Source organism: Ipomoea triloba, chromosome 10 (assembly GCF_003576645.1).
Source record: "Ipomoea triloba cultivar NCNSP0323 chromosome 10, ASM357664v1".
Classification (NCBI taxonomy): Eukaryota; Viridiplantae; Streptophyta; class Magnoliopsida; order Solanales; family Convolvulaceae; genus Ipomoea; species Ipomoea triloba.
Genome location: NC_044925.1, coordinates 27575196 through 27589409, shown reverse-complemented (window position 1 = coordinate 27589409; position 14214 = coordinate 27575196). Strand labels below are relative to the sequence as shown.

Sequence of the window (14214 nt, the reverse complement as noted above, 5' to 3'; positions counted from 1 at the left end):
ACTTTCAAACTTTTTCCGCTTTCGCTTTATACCCAATCCCTTAACTTTACGTACCCTTTGCACATTCACCTTGACTCTCTTCCCTTCTTATCTAGGTTGCCTTGCCTGGCCTATTCACTATAATCATCCTCTATACCTAAATTAATCCTTCAACCTCCACTCTCGCCCCATCTATTTTGGGACCCAAGCCATTCCTCACTACTATCAATTGTTTTATATAATAAAAAAGGCATAATCTTCCAAAACTAAAAAAAATTGTTATGTGAACGACCAAACGTACAAGCAAAGGCTGATTTACAATTGAGTTGGGTTGGAATAGTGGCAATAATATATTTGGTGGAAGGTACAAGTCATCTAATCCACATCATTGACAATATGAATAGTAGACGACAGAACAATATTTTGCCTTCTTGTTAGCTGTTGTGCGTCCAAAGTCAAGAACTGTGATGTATATATGCCGTATAGTAGCTGAATATTGATGAGTTCGGTTCTTCTGATTGACAGAATAGTTGTTGGGATAAGGTTTTCATGTATGTGTCAATCGAAATGAAATTTCTTGCTTAATTACTTTGGAATTATTATAAAAAATCTATAATGTTTGATGAGAAAATGTATAATTTCTTAATGAAATTCGTTTGGTATATTTTATAAGTTGTGTAAAATGTAAATGGTTAAACACGCTTACACGCACTCGTTATTTTTAGAATATGACATTTTTACATGTCTTAGAGCATATGATACAACGACGAGGGATAGTGAATATATAAATGGTTAGTGTCCCAATGAGGTGACAAGTTTGACCTAACTTTGCCTACGTGCTCATGTAGCCAATTTTCCGGGGCTCCCAATCAATCAGATGGCCAGATGGTGGGGCCTGTGCAAATTATTCCGTGGACTTGGGTTCACCTTATAAGGTGATTTCCGATCTCAAATACACAATTTACATACTGAATGTTCATAATTTATATATTAAATTTTCATAACTAATTTTTACAATTTACATATTGAATTTTCACAATTTGAATTGTTAACGTTTAATATGTAAATTGTGACGAGTTCATCTTACAAGATGGATTCGAATCCATGATATAACTATTGTGGTTACAGATTTGTGCAAGAAGGCCACTTGGACTGGACTAACTTGACGTCTGCAAATTGACCATCATAGCACTAGTCAAATAATTTAGCATAAATAACACATCTCTAATACATTCCATCATCCCCTCCTTAATCATTGCATTTACTATTGTATAATATAAGTAATCAGAAAGTTATCCTTATGATTAACTCATCTTTCACTCATCTTCTATTAATATATAATCAATACATTTTTATATCGTAATTTCTTATTTCACATGGTAACTCTAAACTCCTATTTTAAGTATTATTATTATTATTATTATTAAACAACTATAATTATTACTCCGTATTAGTTGAGGTGACTTTTCAAATATCAATAAAAAGAGTGATTAAACAGCAATAATTATTTTAGGGTATTAGGTTGAGGTGACTTTTCAAGTATGGATAAAAAGAGTGATAATTTTGGAAAATAATTATAGGTGTTAGGCGGGCAAATCAATGGAATGGATATCAGGATAAGTATGTGGGGTTATTGAGATAATTATAGCGATAGAATTAGATATAAATAAATCTCATTATCTATTTAATGAATAAAATTAGTAAATTTTCTCTCATGCATGCATGCTTATGAATAGTAATAGAAATAAATTTGATTACAATATTGAGCTGATTGAATGATTGGCAACAACGAGTCAACGACCGTCCCCTAACCACATTTCAAGTTTCACAAGATACATCATTTGTTTTTATAAAGTATTTTATGTTTATTTGATTTTTATGAACATTTGTTGCCATATTAAAGTGTAATAAGATAAATATAAAAAGAGTGATTCGGGTGTTAGAACAATCTCAATATAAGGAGAGAGAGAAAAATAAGAGAAAAAGAAAAGAAAAAAAAATTCTGACCAAAAAAAAAAGAGAAGAAGAAGAAGAAGCTTTCATCGGTGCGTGCACGCTCCATGTTAGGAGCTGCAGTGCGTGAGACGTATAGTTTGCGTGTAATTTTCTGCAAAGTCGGGCCCACAAAAAAACTTATATTTACAAGATAAAAAATTTCAAAAAGACTCACCCTATATTGGTGTAAAAACATTATTTATTATGATTTTTTCTACAAATAAAGTGTATTAGTAATTAACACATTGTATAAATAATATGTTATTAACTTATAGACTAATGTATTATCTATTTGACTATTTATTAGAACTTTTAACTTTTTTAGTTATTATTATTTTAAACAAATGTATTAATGTTTATTTAACCTATTGAAATTATTTTAGTATGCATTATTAACTTTTTATATATTAAGTTTTAATCAAATCCAAAATTTTTAGAACTTGGTAAACCATATTTGGGCTTTTACAAAACGGGCTACTTAAGTTAAATGCAGGCCCAATCTAACAATGGTATTATAAGCCCAAATATTAGGCGGCGGGTAACGGGTCGAAAAGCCGGCGGTGGGCCGGCCACCGGACGCCACTTCCCCACAATCGTCCTCCCCTGCAAATAAACAAAATGCCACAAAAATCCAGTTTTCCCTTTTCGGATGTGTAGAATTTGGCCTCTTTTTACAGATAGACAGCGCGTTAAAGATGGACACGTACAAAAAAATTACGCATATAAAATTATTCTTTTAACGGCGGCGGCTCTGCAGAAGATGAGATTGAAAGGTCAGTGTTTTGCTTCTCCAGGTGGCGGCAACCAAGCTATATATGCTCAGCAGAAGATGACACAAAAAAAATATTGCTCCGTTTAAGTGTTCAATACAGTTTACAAGAAGAATCTTGAAGAAGGATAAAGGAAAGGGGAGATGGGTTGGAGAGGGATATTGGGTTTTGAGTATGGGATAGTGCAGGCACCATTGGGACCTGATATCTCCGGCCCGGAGCTTGTAGCCGCCGTTGCTAATGCCGGCGGACTTGGTCTCCTCAGAGCCCCTGATTGGGTCAGTACCTCTTTCTCCTCACTCCTCTCTTTTCTCTGCAAAAGTTGAAAGCTTTTTGTTTTCCCAGAATCCCATCTTCTGTTGATCTTAAGAAATTATTTAACTTATGTGTAATAACCCCAAAATCATGTTTATTGTTCTGATTAGCATGTCCAATAGTTTTCTTTTCTGGGAATGTTTGAATTATCCATTTGTTTGATCATGTGACACTTGGGATTATATTGCTTGTGTTCTGATTGTTTACTTTGATTCAGATTGCAGTATCTTTTTCTTGCATTCTTGCATTTGTGTTGTTTAAATCATCACAACTTTTTAGTTTTTGAACTGATTGCATTTCTGTTTTATCTCATCATTCAAAGACATGAACTTGACAGCACTGTTTCATGTTTTGAATTATGGTTTAGGAGTTAGGAGTTACAATCCTCCCTGTGGTTCTGTTACCTTCTGTAACATTCTTTGATCATAATGTCTTGTGGTTTGATTATGTTGTTTTTGCAACAGGAGGATCCTGATCACATTAGAGAACTCATAAGAAAGACTAGAACTTTGACAGACAAACCATTTGGGATTGGTTTAGTTCTTGCTTTTCCTCACGAGGAGAATCTTAAGGCTATACTAGATGAGAAAGTTGCTGTTTTGCAGCTTTACTGGGGTGAATGCACCAAGGAGCTAGTTCTCGAGGCTCATAAGGCTGGCGTCAAGGTTGTGCCCCAAGTAAGTGTTCTTTTTCGTGTGGTAAATTATTTGGATTTGTGTAAAATTTGTTGTGGTATAATGATTGCCCTTTGCCCAGCCTAAACATATTAATCAAGTTATAATGTTAAGAATAAGTGCCCTATATCACTGAAGTTAAGAACTGGATTATAAGTTCCATATCAGTTATTCTCCATTTCTCGCACTTTTTGAGGTGGGGAGCTATGAAGAAGCAAAGAAAGTTTCCGATGTTGGTGTAGATGCAATTATTGTCCAAGGTCGGGAAGCAGGAGGACACGTTATTGGCCAGGTACAAGCGTTGTCGTGCTCACCAGTTACTAGCTCACTTTTAACTAAAATCTGTGTTGAAAATGTAATTATTTTGGACCATCCTCGTTTATAATGTGACGAGTCTCGACAACCTTTGTATTATTTTCAGGATGCTGTAATGACCCTTGTGCCAAGAGTAGTTGATCTAGTTCATACTCGTGGCATACCGGTCATAGCCGCTGGAGGTATAGTGGATGAGCGTGGCTATGTTGCTGCTCTTGCACTTGGAGCTCAGGGCGTCGCACTGGGCACAAGGTTTGGAACGTTTTACTGTTGCATATGAAAGCGCTGTGTTTGACAATATACCGTTTACACATTGCTTATATTAGGCTTTCTATTTGTTCTACCTTCGCTTCTGCAAAGGAAAGAAACGATTTTACAAAACAAAACATATATATCTCTCTACAATATTCATCTCAATCAATATGACTATTGCTTTGGCCTAACATGAAATGGTTCTTTCGATCAGTCAACCGGGAACCTTTGATATGTTACAAATCTCTGCAATGCATATAAAACTTTGGATATCCTTGTAGGTTTGTTGCAACCGAGGAAAGCAATGCGCACCCAACATACAAGAGAAAGTTGGTTGAACTCGATGAGACAGAGTACACCGATATATTTGGTCGTGCTAGGTGGCCAGGGGCGCCACAACGCACCTTAAAAACACCGTTTTTCTTGAACTGGAGGACGCTTCCCAGTCATGAGAACGAGGCAAACCAACCTGTCATTGGCCATTCAACCATACACGCCAGGGTGAATACTTTAAATCTTTAATAGCCTTTTTTTTTTTTTTTTTGATCAACATATATAACTACCGCAGACTTTCAGAGCTAAACTAACACTTTTTCCTTCAAATTGTTGGTGGCTTCTGAACAATTTGTAGGACAGATTTTGTTCCTGGGGATGAATAGAACGGAAAACAGAACCTTTTGGCCTTACTAATCTGTTCTGCATTTGTTCTTGAACAGGAAAGGGAGATTCGGCGCTTTGCAGGGCCTGTCCCAAATGCAACAGCAACCGGTGATATCGAGAGCATGGCGATGTATGCCGGTCAGGGCATTGGTCTTATTAAGGAAATTCTGCCCACCGGTGAAGTGATAAGCAGGCTTGTGAAAGGAGCTCAACGTTTGATCCATGAACAGTATATGATGGAAGTGAGCAAGTAGCTATACACCTTACAGAAGCAAATACCTTCATCTTTACTGGTTTAACCCTTTCTTGTGACCATAGCAAAGGAAATACCTTGTTTGTTTGTTTGCTTGCTTCTGTTTTTTCTTTTTTTACAAGGAGTGCAGCAACTATCAGAAGCTATTTCTTTGTGACTTTAGCCGACAAAGAAAATACATTGTTATGTTGTCTTCATGTAATAATGTCAGCTGTAATGCCTTAATAAAATGTCCCAAGAAGAATAGGGATGAAGAAATAACCTTCAAAGTACTCAATGTCCCTAGAGGTGTATTGTAAAGTATTTCATGATTAATTAATATGTAATGAAGTGTTCATGTAACAACAAGGGGTGGTGGCGCAGTTGGCTAGCGCGTAGGTCTCATAGCTTCTGAGTTATCCTGAGGTCGAGAGTTCGAGCCTCTCTCACCCCAAATTTTTTTGCTCCTTTGTTAGCTAAGATCAGGTCACAAAGCATGCACCAAAAATGCACATTTAAGTTTTTACCGTCAAACTAAATACCAACTAAAGTCATAAGGCACGAATAATCATGGTGCAACATGTCACAAAATGTGTTTTATTGGTAATCAAAGATTGCTCAGTATAACTTTTTCAAGGCATGGGAAAATTTTACTCTACAAAACTTGGGAAAGTAAATGAAAGGGCAAAACAGAACACAGAAATACTTGGGTAATCAATCTTATTTTACACTTGGATTTCAAATCAAATAAAATAATTATATGATCCAAAAAGCAAGAGCATAGATGTAATGCTAAATGTCATAATAATATATATAGTGCATTAGCAGACTAATCAACAGTTTCTTCCACCCTTCATCCAAATCTAATAACAGTATGAAAATAAAAACCAACAGACAAAATTTCACTACAACTAGTTGGCTTAGTTGCAGCTGTATGTAGACTGAGAAATCGCAGCGAAAATTGAGAATCGCGACCTATGTTTTCAGCAAAATTCTTGAAAGTTGAGAGTGAAAGCGTTTAGAAGGGCGATTTTTGCTGACTCTACTACCTCCTGCTACTCGTTGGAGTTTTGCCCTTGCTCAAGTTGGCAAGTTCTTCAATGAGCTTTCTCTCGTCGCTACTCAGCCGTTTTGGAATCTCAACTTGGACGCGCACCAGCTGGTCGCCCCTCATGTTGGGTTTGCCTAGAAGAGGCACGCCTTTTTTGGCCATTACTAATGTTGTCCCTGGTTGGGTGCCAGCCGGAACCTTTAGATCGACCTCCCCATCGACCGTTGGAACCTTTGTTGTTGTGCCCAGAATAGCGTCAACGTAAGACAGCTTGCAAGTGTAGAGAATGTTGGTGTCATCCCTTTTTAGTACAGGGTCTGGTAGAACGTCTAAGATCACGAAAAGATCGCCCGGGCCTCCACCTCTCTTTCCGGCATTGCCTTCAGAGCGAACCCTCAGGCGGCTACCAGAATCTACACCGGGGGGAACTTTCAGGCTTATCCGTTTCGACTTCCTCACTCTGCCATCACCGCTACAAGTGTTGCAGGGTGTAGAGATCTCCCCCGTGCCATTACAAGAAGAACAGGTCATCACCTGCTGGAAGATGCCTAGTGGGGTCCGAGCCGACGACACAACTTGCCCTTGCCCACCACAAGTTTTGCACGTCGATGCCTTAGTTCCCGGTTTTGCACCCGATCCATCACAGGTGCCACAGGTTTCAAGCCTACTTATTTCAATCTCCTTCTCAACCCCAAACACGGCTTCTTTAAAATTTAAAATCAGGTTATGCACTTGATCTTCACCTTCCATGGCTCTGTTTCTTGAGGCCCTTCCCCCCATACCCATACCACCCAGGTTATCAAATAATGAGTCAAACAAATCAAAGGGGTTGCTGAAATCCTGTCAAAAAGGAAATAAGACGTTATTCCGTCTGAATATAAAAGCTAGAACCAAATGTGTATATTCTCTCTTTTACCAAAAGACAAGAACCTTACCCCCATGCCCATGCCAGAACCTTTTAGCCCAGCCTCCCCATACCTGTCATAAATCGAACGTTTCTCATCATCCGACAACACCTGTAGCACAAGTTTCCCATTTATGGTAGCATTGCTTAGAAGTTAGAACACAACTTCCATTTGCCTAGAACAAAATTACAAATGACCATCAGAGATTCAGAGCCATTAAGAATGTTACCTCATAAGCATTGCTTATCTCCTTGAACTTCTGTTCCGCTCCAGGTTCTCTGTGGAAGAGAGAGAGAGAGAGAGAGAAGAACTCAAATTAGCAACTTATTAATCAACAAAGAAAATAATAAGTGTTTCAAGTGAAACATAGTCATAAACCTTTTTTTCTATATATATGCTACTTGAGAGGATGCAAAAATACTAATAACAATTTAAAATGTTGCCCACTTCCCAGTTTTACCAAATATTTAGCAAGAACTTAATCATGAGGAAGTTAAGTGTCCAAATGGCCACATAAAAAAGCACAAGTCCATTAGCTTCAAGTATCAACTTACTTGTTTACATCGGGATGGTAGCTCCTTGCAAGCTTTCGATAAGCTGAACATGAAAAAGAGATATTAGGAAATGACACTAAAATTTCTTTTCCTAGTGGTGTGTACAAAGTTACGGTTCTTAATTAGATCATTGCATAATTGAACATGTGCATGCATCTACCCACGTGAAGAAGACCTGAGCTCTAATGGATAAGTCACTAAACAACTCATCAAGTGGGAAGGTTTTATTATAGATTTATAGTCAAGTGTCACTTCACTTGAGCACTAAAAAGAGAATCAGAAGACTCAAAATAGGATACATGAGATGCTTTTACCCACATAAGGTAATTATTCAGTATTTACCTTCCAACTAAATTTTGATGGAATTTATAGCTCATTATCCTATAGATCTAGCAAATTATAATCAAGAGTGCTGCTAGCATAGGTGACTATATGATGCATTCAAGAAGTGCAAACGTAATAGGAAATTTAAAAGAAAGCATAGATGAGACTGAAAATAGTTAAGCTTTTAATTACCACTTTTAATATCTGGTTTGCTGGCATTTTTGGATACACCAAGAACAGAATAGTAGTCCTGCAAAAGTGCAATACAGTCAACCAAATGTAGTACATGTATAATTGTATATATATATAAGTTATAGTTGAAAAACAGACTAAATTTTTGTGCAGTGATAACTATAACTTACAAAAGCAAATCCATTATTGTATCTTACCTTATCAGCCCTAACGATGAATCGGGTGCCTCTCCTTTGACATGGATTCTTGTATGACAATGAATTGAAAAAAAGCTCATGCAAAGATTCTTGAGAAAAAAGGCTTGAACTTGGTGATGCCAATGCTCTTATCTTACTTGGCAAACTGCTTAAATATAGTAAGGAGTCAGGCTATAAACACAACACATGCTTATCCCCTCACAAAATGAAACATGTCATCAACAAAATCAGAACGAGTTAAAAATAAGCTAAAAGTATAATAATAAGCAGAAACCCCAACACTCAATAGGAGGCATAAGAAAATCCAATCCTTTCTCACAATTATATGAATATACAAGATACAAAGTCAAAGTAGGAAATTTTATCTAGTGCAGACTATTTCAAAATTTCATAGAGCATAATAATATGCACTACTTCATGTTCAAGAATGGAATTAGTGAAAGTGCTCACCGAAGTGCTGATGTTGATAAGTTAGTTGTAGCGGAGGACCTTGGTAGAAGCTGAGGCTGAAGTCCATACCGAGCCACCCATGTACTACCAAAAGGTACGATTGCCATCCAATAAGAACAATATACTGCAGGTATACAAAAAAAGTGAAGAAGAAGTTCAATTCTCAAAAACACACCTCCAGAATCTCTTCATAAACAATCAAAAAACCAAGAATTTTAAAAGATGAGATTCTCATCTCAAGATTAGTGAATGTTTCAGCTGAAACAAATAACCATAATAAAATCTATACATTTGAGATTAATACCAAGAAAACAGTGTTCTTGGAGCTTCCTAAGAATTGCTTCTTCATAACTATACAATTATACTTCAGAGTTCAGATTTCAGCAGTTGTCTATAAAACAATTACTATCATAATGAAAGAATACATGTTTACACCAGAATAACTTCAGGCACAGTTCTTATCATATACTGATATACACCAATAGCCAAACTAGGGTTGCACAGACAAGAAGTTGGATTGCAGAAATAATCATAGGTTCCAATCAAACAACAAACAGTATCAGATTTATAGCGGATATCTTGCTCCCATAGTATCAAAAAAATTAAAATTGCAATCTTTTCTTCTTTTCTTCTGTCACTTTGGCTTCAAAGTAGAGAAAGCTTAAAATTTGAAACACTAGTGCGTATTTTCACCAAAAGCATAAACAAGTAAACAACAATACAAAAACTCAGAATCTCCACGGCCAATAAACCAATAGGGTCCTAACAAAACGGGGGCAAGTCAACCTCCATAGAACCCAACCCAAAAAAGAATCAAACTTTACCATCCAAACACAAAATTCAGACACAAGGGTTCTCTAATTCGGAGAAGGAACGCGAGATACGCACCTGGTGCTGGAATTCAATGATCTGTTCGTGGTTACCCTTCTCAACCGAAGAATCGAAGCTCCCCAGAAGCGAAGTCTGCAGGGCAACGAAACGTTCAGTGAGACACACGAGACTGTGTGGACGATGAGGCTTCTAAAGCGGGGAGAAAAGAGGGGTTTCCAGAGCTCTCATATACTGCCGTTTTCCTGATACTCAGTCATGATTCGTCGGGCAATTTTTGCCGTTTGATCATCGCCCAGTGTGACATCAACGGTGATTAGAGGTTCTTTTTGTTGAGTTGAGCAAGTACGTATGTAGCATATCATCCAAACTTGGAAGAAAGCTGGGCCCACCACTTCAATTCTTTACTAAAGACGAAATCCCTCGTCTTAGACTCCTATTAAGTTCGGGTGATATTTTTTGTATTATATTTGTCGTGATTCGATTATATGTCTAAGTGTAATTTACGATACAAAAAATAACTAAGTTACTCGTAAAGGCTTTCTCATTATAGACTTTTTGGTACTTTTTCATTAATTAAATTTTCAAAAACAATGTTTTCAAATGCTATTTACCACACAAAAACTAATTAAATTTTTGTTTGTTTTTCTCTCTATATTATAGTAATAATGTTATTCACCTTTAAACAAATTTCTCGTTATAATTTCACATCCAAATATGACATTATTTGATTGTATATATTAATTTTTTATTAAAAATTTGCAGGAGTTAACTAGTTCATAATACTCATCAATGATTATAAATCACGAAAAAATTAAGAGGAAAAAGATGATAAATTATTTTGTTGATCGAGTCCACATTGCAAGATGAATTTGTGTCCAAAATACACAATTTACATACTAAATGTTCACAATTTACCTACTGAATATTCACAATTTGAGTTGCGAACATTCAGTAGGTAAATTGTGACGGTACACCTTGCAAGGTAGAATCCGGTGGTATAACCGTATAACTATGAAGTAGAATTGTCAATATGGGCTGATGGGACGGGGTGGGCCAAAGCCCGGCAGGCCGCAGACTTAAGTGAGGCCGCCTTAAATAGCCCGATCCTTGGCGGGCCTAGATTTTTTTGGCTCGGACTGCCCTGCCTTCGGCCCGCGAACTAGGTGGGCCCCACCGAACTTTTTTCTTTTAATAATATATAATATATAATATACACTACTTTGAAAAATGTGACGAGCCATTGGCCCGCCTCTCCAAGTCTGCGAGTTTATGAGGGGCAGGTCAAAAAAGTTCGCTCTTTGGCAGGCTTCTATTTTGAAAATTCACCCTTTACCTAAATAGGGGCGGGATGGGTCGGCCCGACGGGTTAAGCCCATTTTGACGGCCCTACTATGGAGTGGACTAAAAAGTATTTTCTGATTTTTTTTTATTAAAACCCAAGATCGACCAATTTATTGGTAGTTTTTCTTTTTGAAAATAATTTATTGGTAGTTAATAACAATAAAAAGTTTTCTATTTTTAATTAGGAAAATTGGGTGGTGGGAACAAATATGGTAATTGCATATTTGCAGCCCATTTGTATATGGACTCGCCCTAGAAAGAAGAAACTATAAAGGCCCTATACAGTTTCTGGGCTCGTCTCCCGCGCCGATTTACCATCGAAAGTAGTCATGGAAACCGCCGATTCACCGCCGGATTGTGCCGATAATGTTGTCTCCGACGAGCAAGCCACCGAATCAAACAACAATGTGCCTGACAATGGCCATTCTTCGCCTCCCCAGACGACATCCGAGCCTGCCGTTTCAGATTCTCAGCCGGAGCAGGTTCCGGCGCCCGAACAGCAGCTCCCCGCCGGTCCACCTCCAGTCAAAAGGCGACGCCGTCGGAAGAGATTCTTCACGGATATGATTTCCACTGCTCCATCGGCTGCTGCTGTCTCCGGGCTGCGTGTACGCCGCCCCAACCCTAAACCCTCCGCCGGGTACGCGTACTCCGAGACCGACTTCGCCGCCGGCGAGGAGGACCTTTCGAAGAATCCTCACCGCCGGAAGAGAGTGTCCGACCTGGCTAAGGAGGTGGACATCGAAGCCCTAATTGCTATCTCCGTAGGGTTTCCAGTGGACTCACTCACCGAAGAGGAAATTGAGGCCAATGTGGTGTCCCAGATCGGCGGCGACGAGCAAGCCAATTACATCGTCGTCCGCAACCACATTCTCGCGCGGTGGCGCTCCAATGTCTCCGTTTGGCTCACTAAGGACCACGCCTTGGAGTCAATTCGAGCCGAACACAAAAACCTCGTCAATTCCGCCTACAATTTCCTCCTCCACCATGGCTACATCAACTTCGGCCTCGCTCCGGCGATCAAAGAAGCCAAATTAAAGCCGCCGGAGGGCGTCTCGAAGGGTACGGTGATCGTTGTTGGCGCAGGGCTCTCCGGTTTAGTTGCTGCGAGGCAATTGATTTTTCTAGGGTTTACAGTTGTGGTCCTGGAAGGAAGAGCCAGGCCTGGAGGCAGAGTGAGATCAAAGAAAATGAGTGGTGGTAACAATGGAGTAATCGCAGCCGCTGATTTAGGCGGGAGTGTGCTCACCGGAATCAATGGCAATCCATTGGGAGTTTTAGCAAGACAGCTTGGCCTTCCACTTCACAAGGTCAGGGATATTTGCCCTCTCTATTTGCCTAATGGTAAAACTGTGAATTCCGATATTGATTCCAAGGTTGAAACTTCATTCAATAAACTGCTAGATAGAGTTTGTAAGCTCAGGCAAGCAATGATGATAGAGGTTAAGTCGATTGATGTTTCTTTAGGCACTGCATTAGAGACATTTAGGAGTGTGTATAAAGTGGCAGAGGATCCCCAGGAGCGAATGTTGTTGGATTGGCATTTGGCCAATTTGGAGTATGCAAACGCTTCGTTGATGTCTGAACTATCCATGGCTTTTTGGGATCAAGACGATCCTTATGAAATGGGCGGGGATCATTGTTTTATTCCGGGTGGGAATGAGAGGCTAGTGAGGGCGTTAGCTGAGGACCTTCCCATATTTTATAACCGAACAGTGGAGAGTATTAGGTATGGCGTTGATGGGGTTTTAGTTTACGCTGGGAGTCAGGAGTATCGTGCAGATATGGTTCTTTGTACTGTGCCATTGGGAGTGCTTAAGAAAGGTGCCATTGAATTCGTGCCTGACCTTCCTAAGCAGAAGAAAGATGCGATTGCAAGATTGGGGTTTGGCTTGTTGAATAAAGTTGCAATCTTGTTCCCGTATGACTTTTGGGGCGGGGAGATTGATACATTTGGCCACCTTACTGAGGACTCGAGCATGAGGGGTGAATTCTTCCTCTTTTATAGTTATTCTGCAGTCTCAGGGGGTCCACTTCTTGTGGCTCTCGTAGCTGGGGAAGCAGCGATAAGATTTGAAAAGATGTCTCCACTGGAAGCTGTTGGGAGGGTTTTAGAAATTTTGAAAGGCATATTCAGTCCAAAAGGGATAGCGGTTCCAGATCCACTCCAGGCAGTTTGTACTCGGTGGGGGCAAGATCAGTTCACTTATGGCTCATATTCTTATGTTGCAATCGGAGCTGCAGGGGATGATTACGATATTCTTGCTGAAAGTGTTGCAGACCGAGTCTTCTTCGCAGGAGAAGCAACGAACAGGCAATACCCTGCAACAATGCACGGGGCTTTTCTCAGTGGAATGAGAGAGGCCGCGCATATCCTGAGAGTTGCTAACAGAAACTCCATAGCCACCGCAGAAAAAGCAAACAATCCCACCCAGGAAACCAAGGACATCAACAGACTATTCGAGAACCCAGACCTTAGATTTAGTCGCTTCTCAGTTCTGTATGATCCAACATCACCTGAACTTGAGTCTAATTCTTTACTTCGTGTGTCATTTGAACTGGATAAAATCGATCCTGACAGCCCCCTGTATCTATATGCCTTGATCCCCAGAAAGCAGGCTGTTGAGCTAAGTGAAGTGGAAGGCGATACAAACAGGATACAGAAGTTAACTCTTGATTTCGGCATAAAGTTGTGTGGTTGGAGAAGAATATGCTCCGATGATGAATCTCTGGTGAATTCCATTTTTTCCAGTAGATCTCAGTGTGAGTAAATGGATTGTATTAGCTAGTTCAATAATTAGTAAAATTCTTCAAATCTCTGTTCTCTGATTCCTGAAACTGAAGCTAGGCATTATGCTGTATAGTTGTTGTGATCAAAATCTTAATCAGGGACCTTAACTCCTATTCTCAGTGATTACAATGGACGGACAAATATGAATGTTTTCCCATATAACTTATTGCTCCTAAAAACCCCATTTTTACATTATTAGTATTATTTAGTAACTACTCAGATATATTCATAATTAACTTATTATGATTAAATAAATAATATTGAAGGTGAATATGACCTCCCATTTAGGAGAGTCACTTCGTGCCACTAGTCACAAGGTCATATATATCTTCTTCTTCTTCTTCTTCTTCTTCTTTTTTTTTTTTCTTGATTATACAAGGAGAAAT

At 38.9% G+C, this 14214-nt stretch overlaps 3 protein-coding genes across 5 annotated transcripts; 2 read left to right on the top strand and 1 right to left on the bottom strand.

Annotated features, from left to right (window-relative positions):
- The first annotated feature begins 2647 nt into the window (after positions 1-2647).
- Positions 2648-5555, top strand: LOC116031504 (probable nitronate monooxygenase). The gene is made up of 6 exons (XM_031273730.1): positions 2648-3022; positions 3524-3736; positions 3930-4025; positions 4155-4300; positions 4582-4801; positions 5017-5555. The coding sequence occupies exons 1-6, from the start codon at positions 2888-2890 to the stop codon at positions 5212-5214; spliced, it is 1008 nt and encodes a 335-aa protein (XP_031129590.1). The 5' UTR covers positions 2648-2887; the 3' UTR covers positions 5215-5555.
- A 340-nt stretch (positions 5556-5895) lies between these two features.
- On the bottom strand, positions 5896-9911 carry LOC116032583 (chaperone protein dnaJ A7A, chloroplastic-like). 2 transcript variants are annotated; one of them, XM_031275218.1, is made up of 8 exons: positions 9754-9911; positions 8866-8989; positions 8416-8563; positions 8219-8276; positions 7703-7745; positions 7378-7426; positions 7179-7259; positions 5896-7083 (listed from the first exon to the last, which is right to left on the bottom strand). In XM_031275218.1, the coding sequence occupies exons 2-8, from the start codon at positions 8970-8972 to the stop codon at positions 6238-6240; spliced, it is 1332 nt and encodes a 443-aa protein (XP_031131078.1). In that variant the 5' UTR covers positions 8973-8989; positions 9754-9911; the 3' UTR covers positions 5896-6237. The 2 variants fall into 2 exon arrangements, with proteins under 2 accessions (XP_031131078.1, XP_031131079.1); XM_031275219.1 differs by having other exon boundaries at positions 8416-8560.
- A 1377-nt stretch (positions 9912-11288) lies between these two features.
- LOC116032671 (lysine-specific histone demethylase 1 homolog 1) lies at positions 11289-13987 on the top strand. Of its 2 annotated transcripts, XM_031275347.1 has the most exons (2): positions 11289-13537; positions 13649-13987. In XM_031275347.1, exons 1-2 carry the CDS (start codon positions 11367-11369, stop codon positions 13806-13808), a joined length of 2331 nt encoding a protein of 776 aa, XP_031131207.1. In that variant the 5' UTR covers positions 11289-11366; the 3' UTR covers positions 13809-13987. The 2 variants fall into 2 exon arrangements, with proteins under 2 accessions (XP_031131207.1, XP_031131205.1); XM_031275345.1 differs by having other exon boundaries at positions 11289-13987.
- Positions 13988-14214: the final 227 nt, after the last annotated feature.

What these genes read in the sequence shown, in the direction of transcription:
- LOC116032671 (XM_031275345.1), top strand. Translation starts at nt 11,367, where the DNA reads ATGGAAACCGCCGATTCACCGCCGGATTGTGCCGATAATGTTGTCTCC.
- LOC116031504 (XM_031273730.1), top strand. Translation starts at nt 2,888, where the DNA reads ATGGGTTGGAGAGGGATATTGGGTTTTGAGTATGGGATAGTGCAGGCA. An exon ending in TCCTCAGAGCCCCTGATTGG is followed by an intron (nt 3,023 to 3,523) that starts GTCAGTACCTCT and finishes TTTTTGCAACAG; the next exon opens with GAGGATCCTGATCACATTAG. An exon ending in GCGTCAAGGTTGTGCCCCAA is followed by an intron (nt 3,737 to 3,929) that starts GTAAGTGTTCTT and finishes GCACTTTTTGAG; the next exon opens with GTGGGGAGCTATGAAGAAGC.
- LOC116032583 (XM_031275218.1), bottom strand. Translation starts at nt 8,972, where the DNA reads ATGGCAATCGTACCTTTTGGTAGTACATGGGTGGCTCGGTATGGACTT. An exon ending in TCATCGTTAGGGCTGATAAG is followed by an intron (nt 8,277 to 8,415) that starts GTAAGATACAAT and finishes GCACTTTTGCAG; the next exon opens with GACTACTATTCTGTTCTTGG. An exon ending in GTTCTGGCATGGGCATGGGG is followed by an intron (nt 7,084 to 7,178) that starts GTAAGGTTCTTG and finishes CCTTTTTGACAG; the next exon opens with GATTTCAGCAACCCCTTTGA.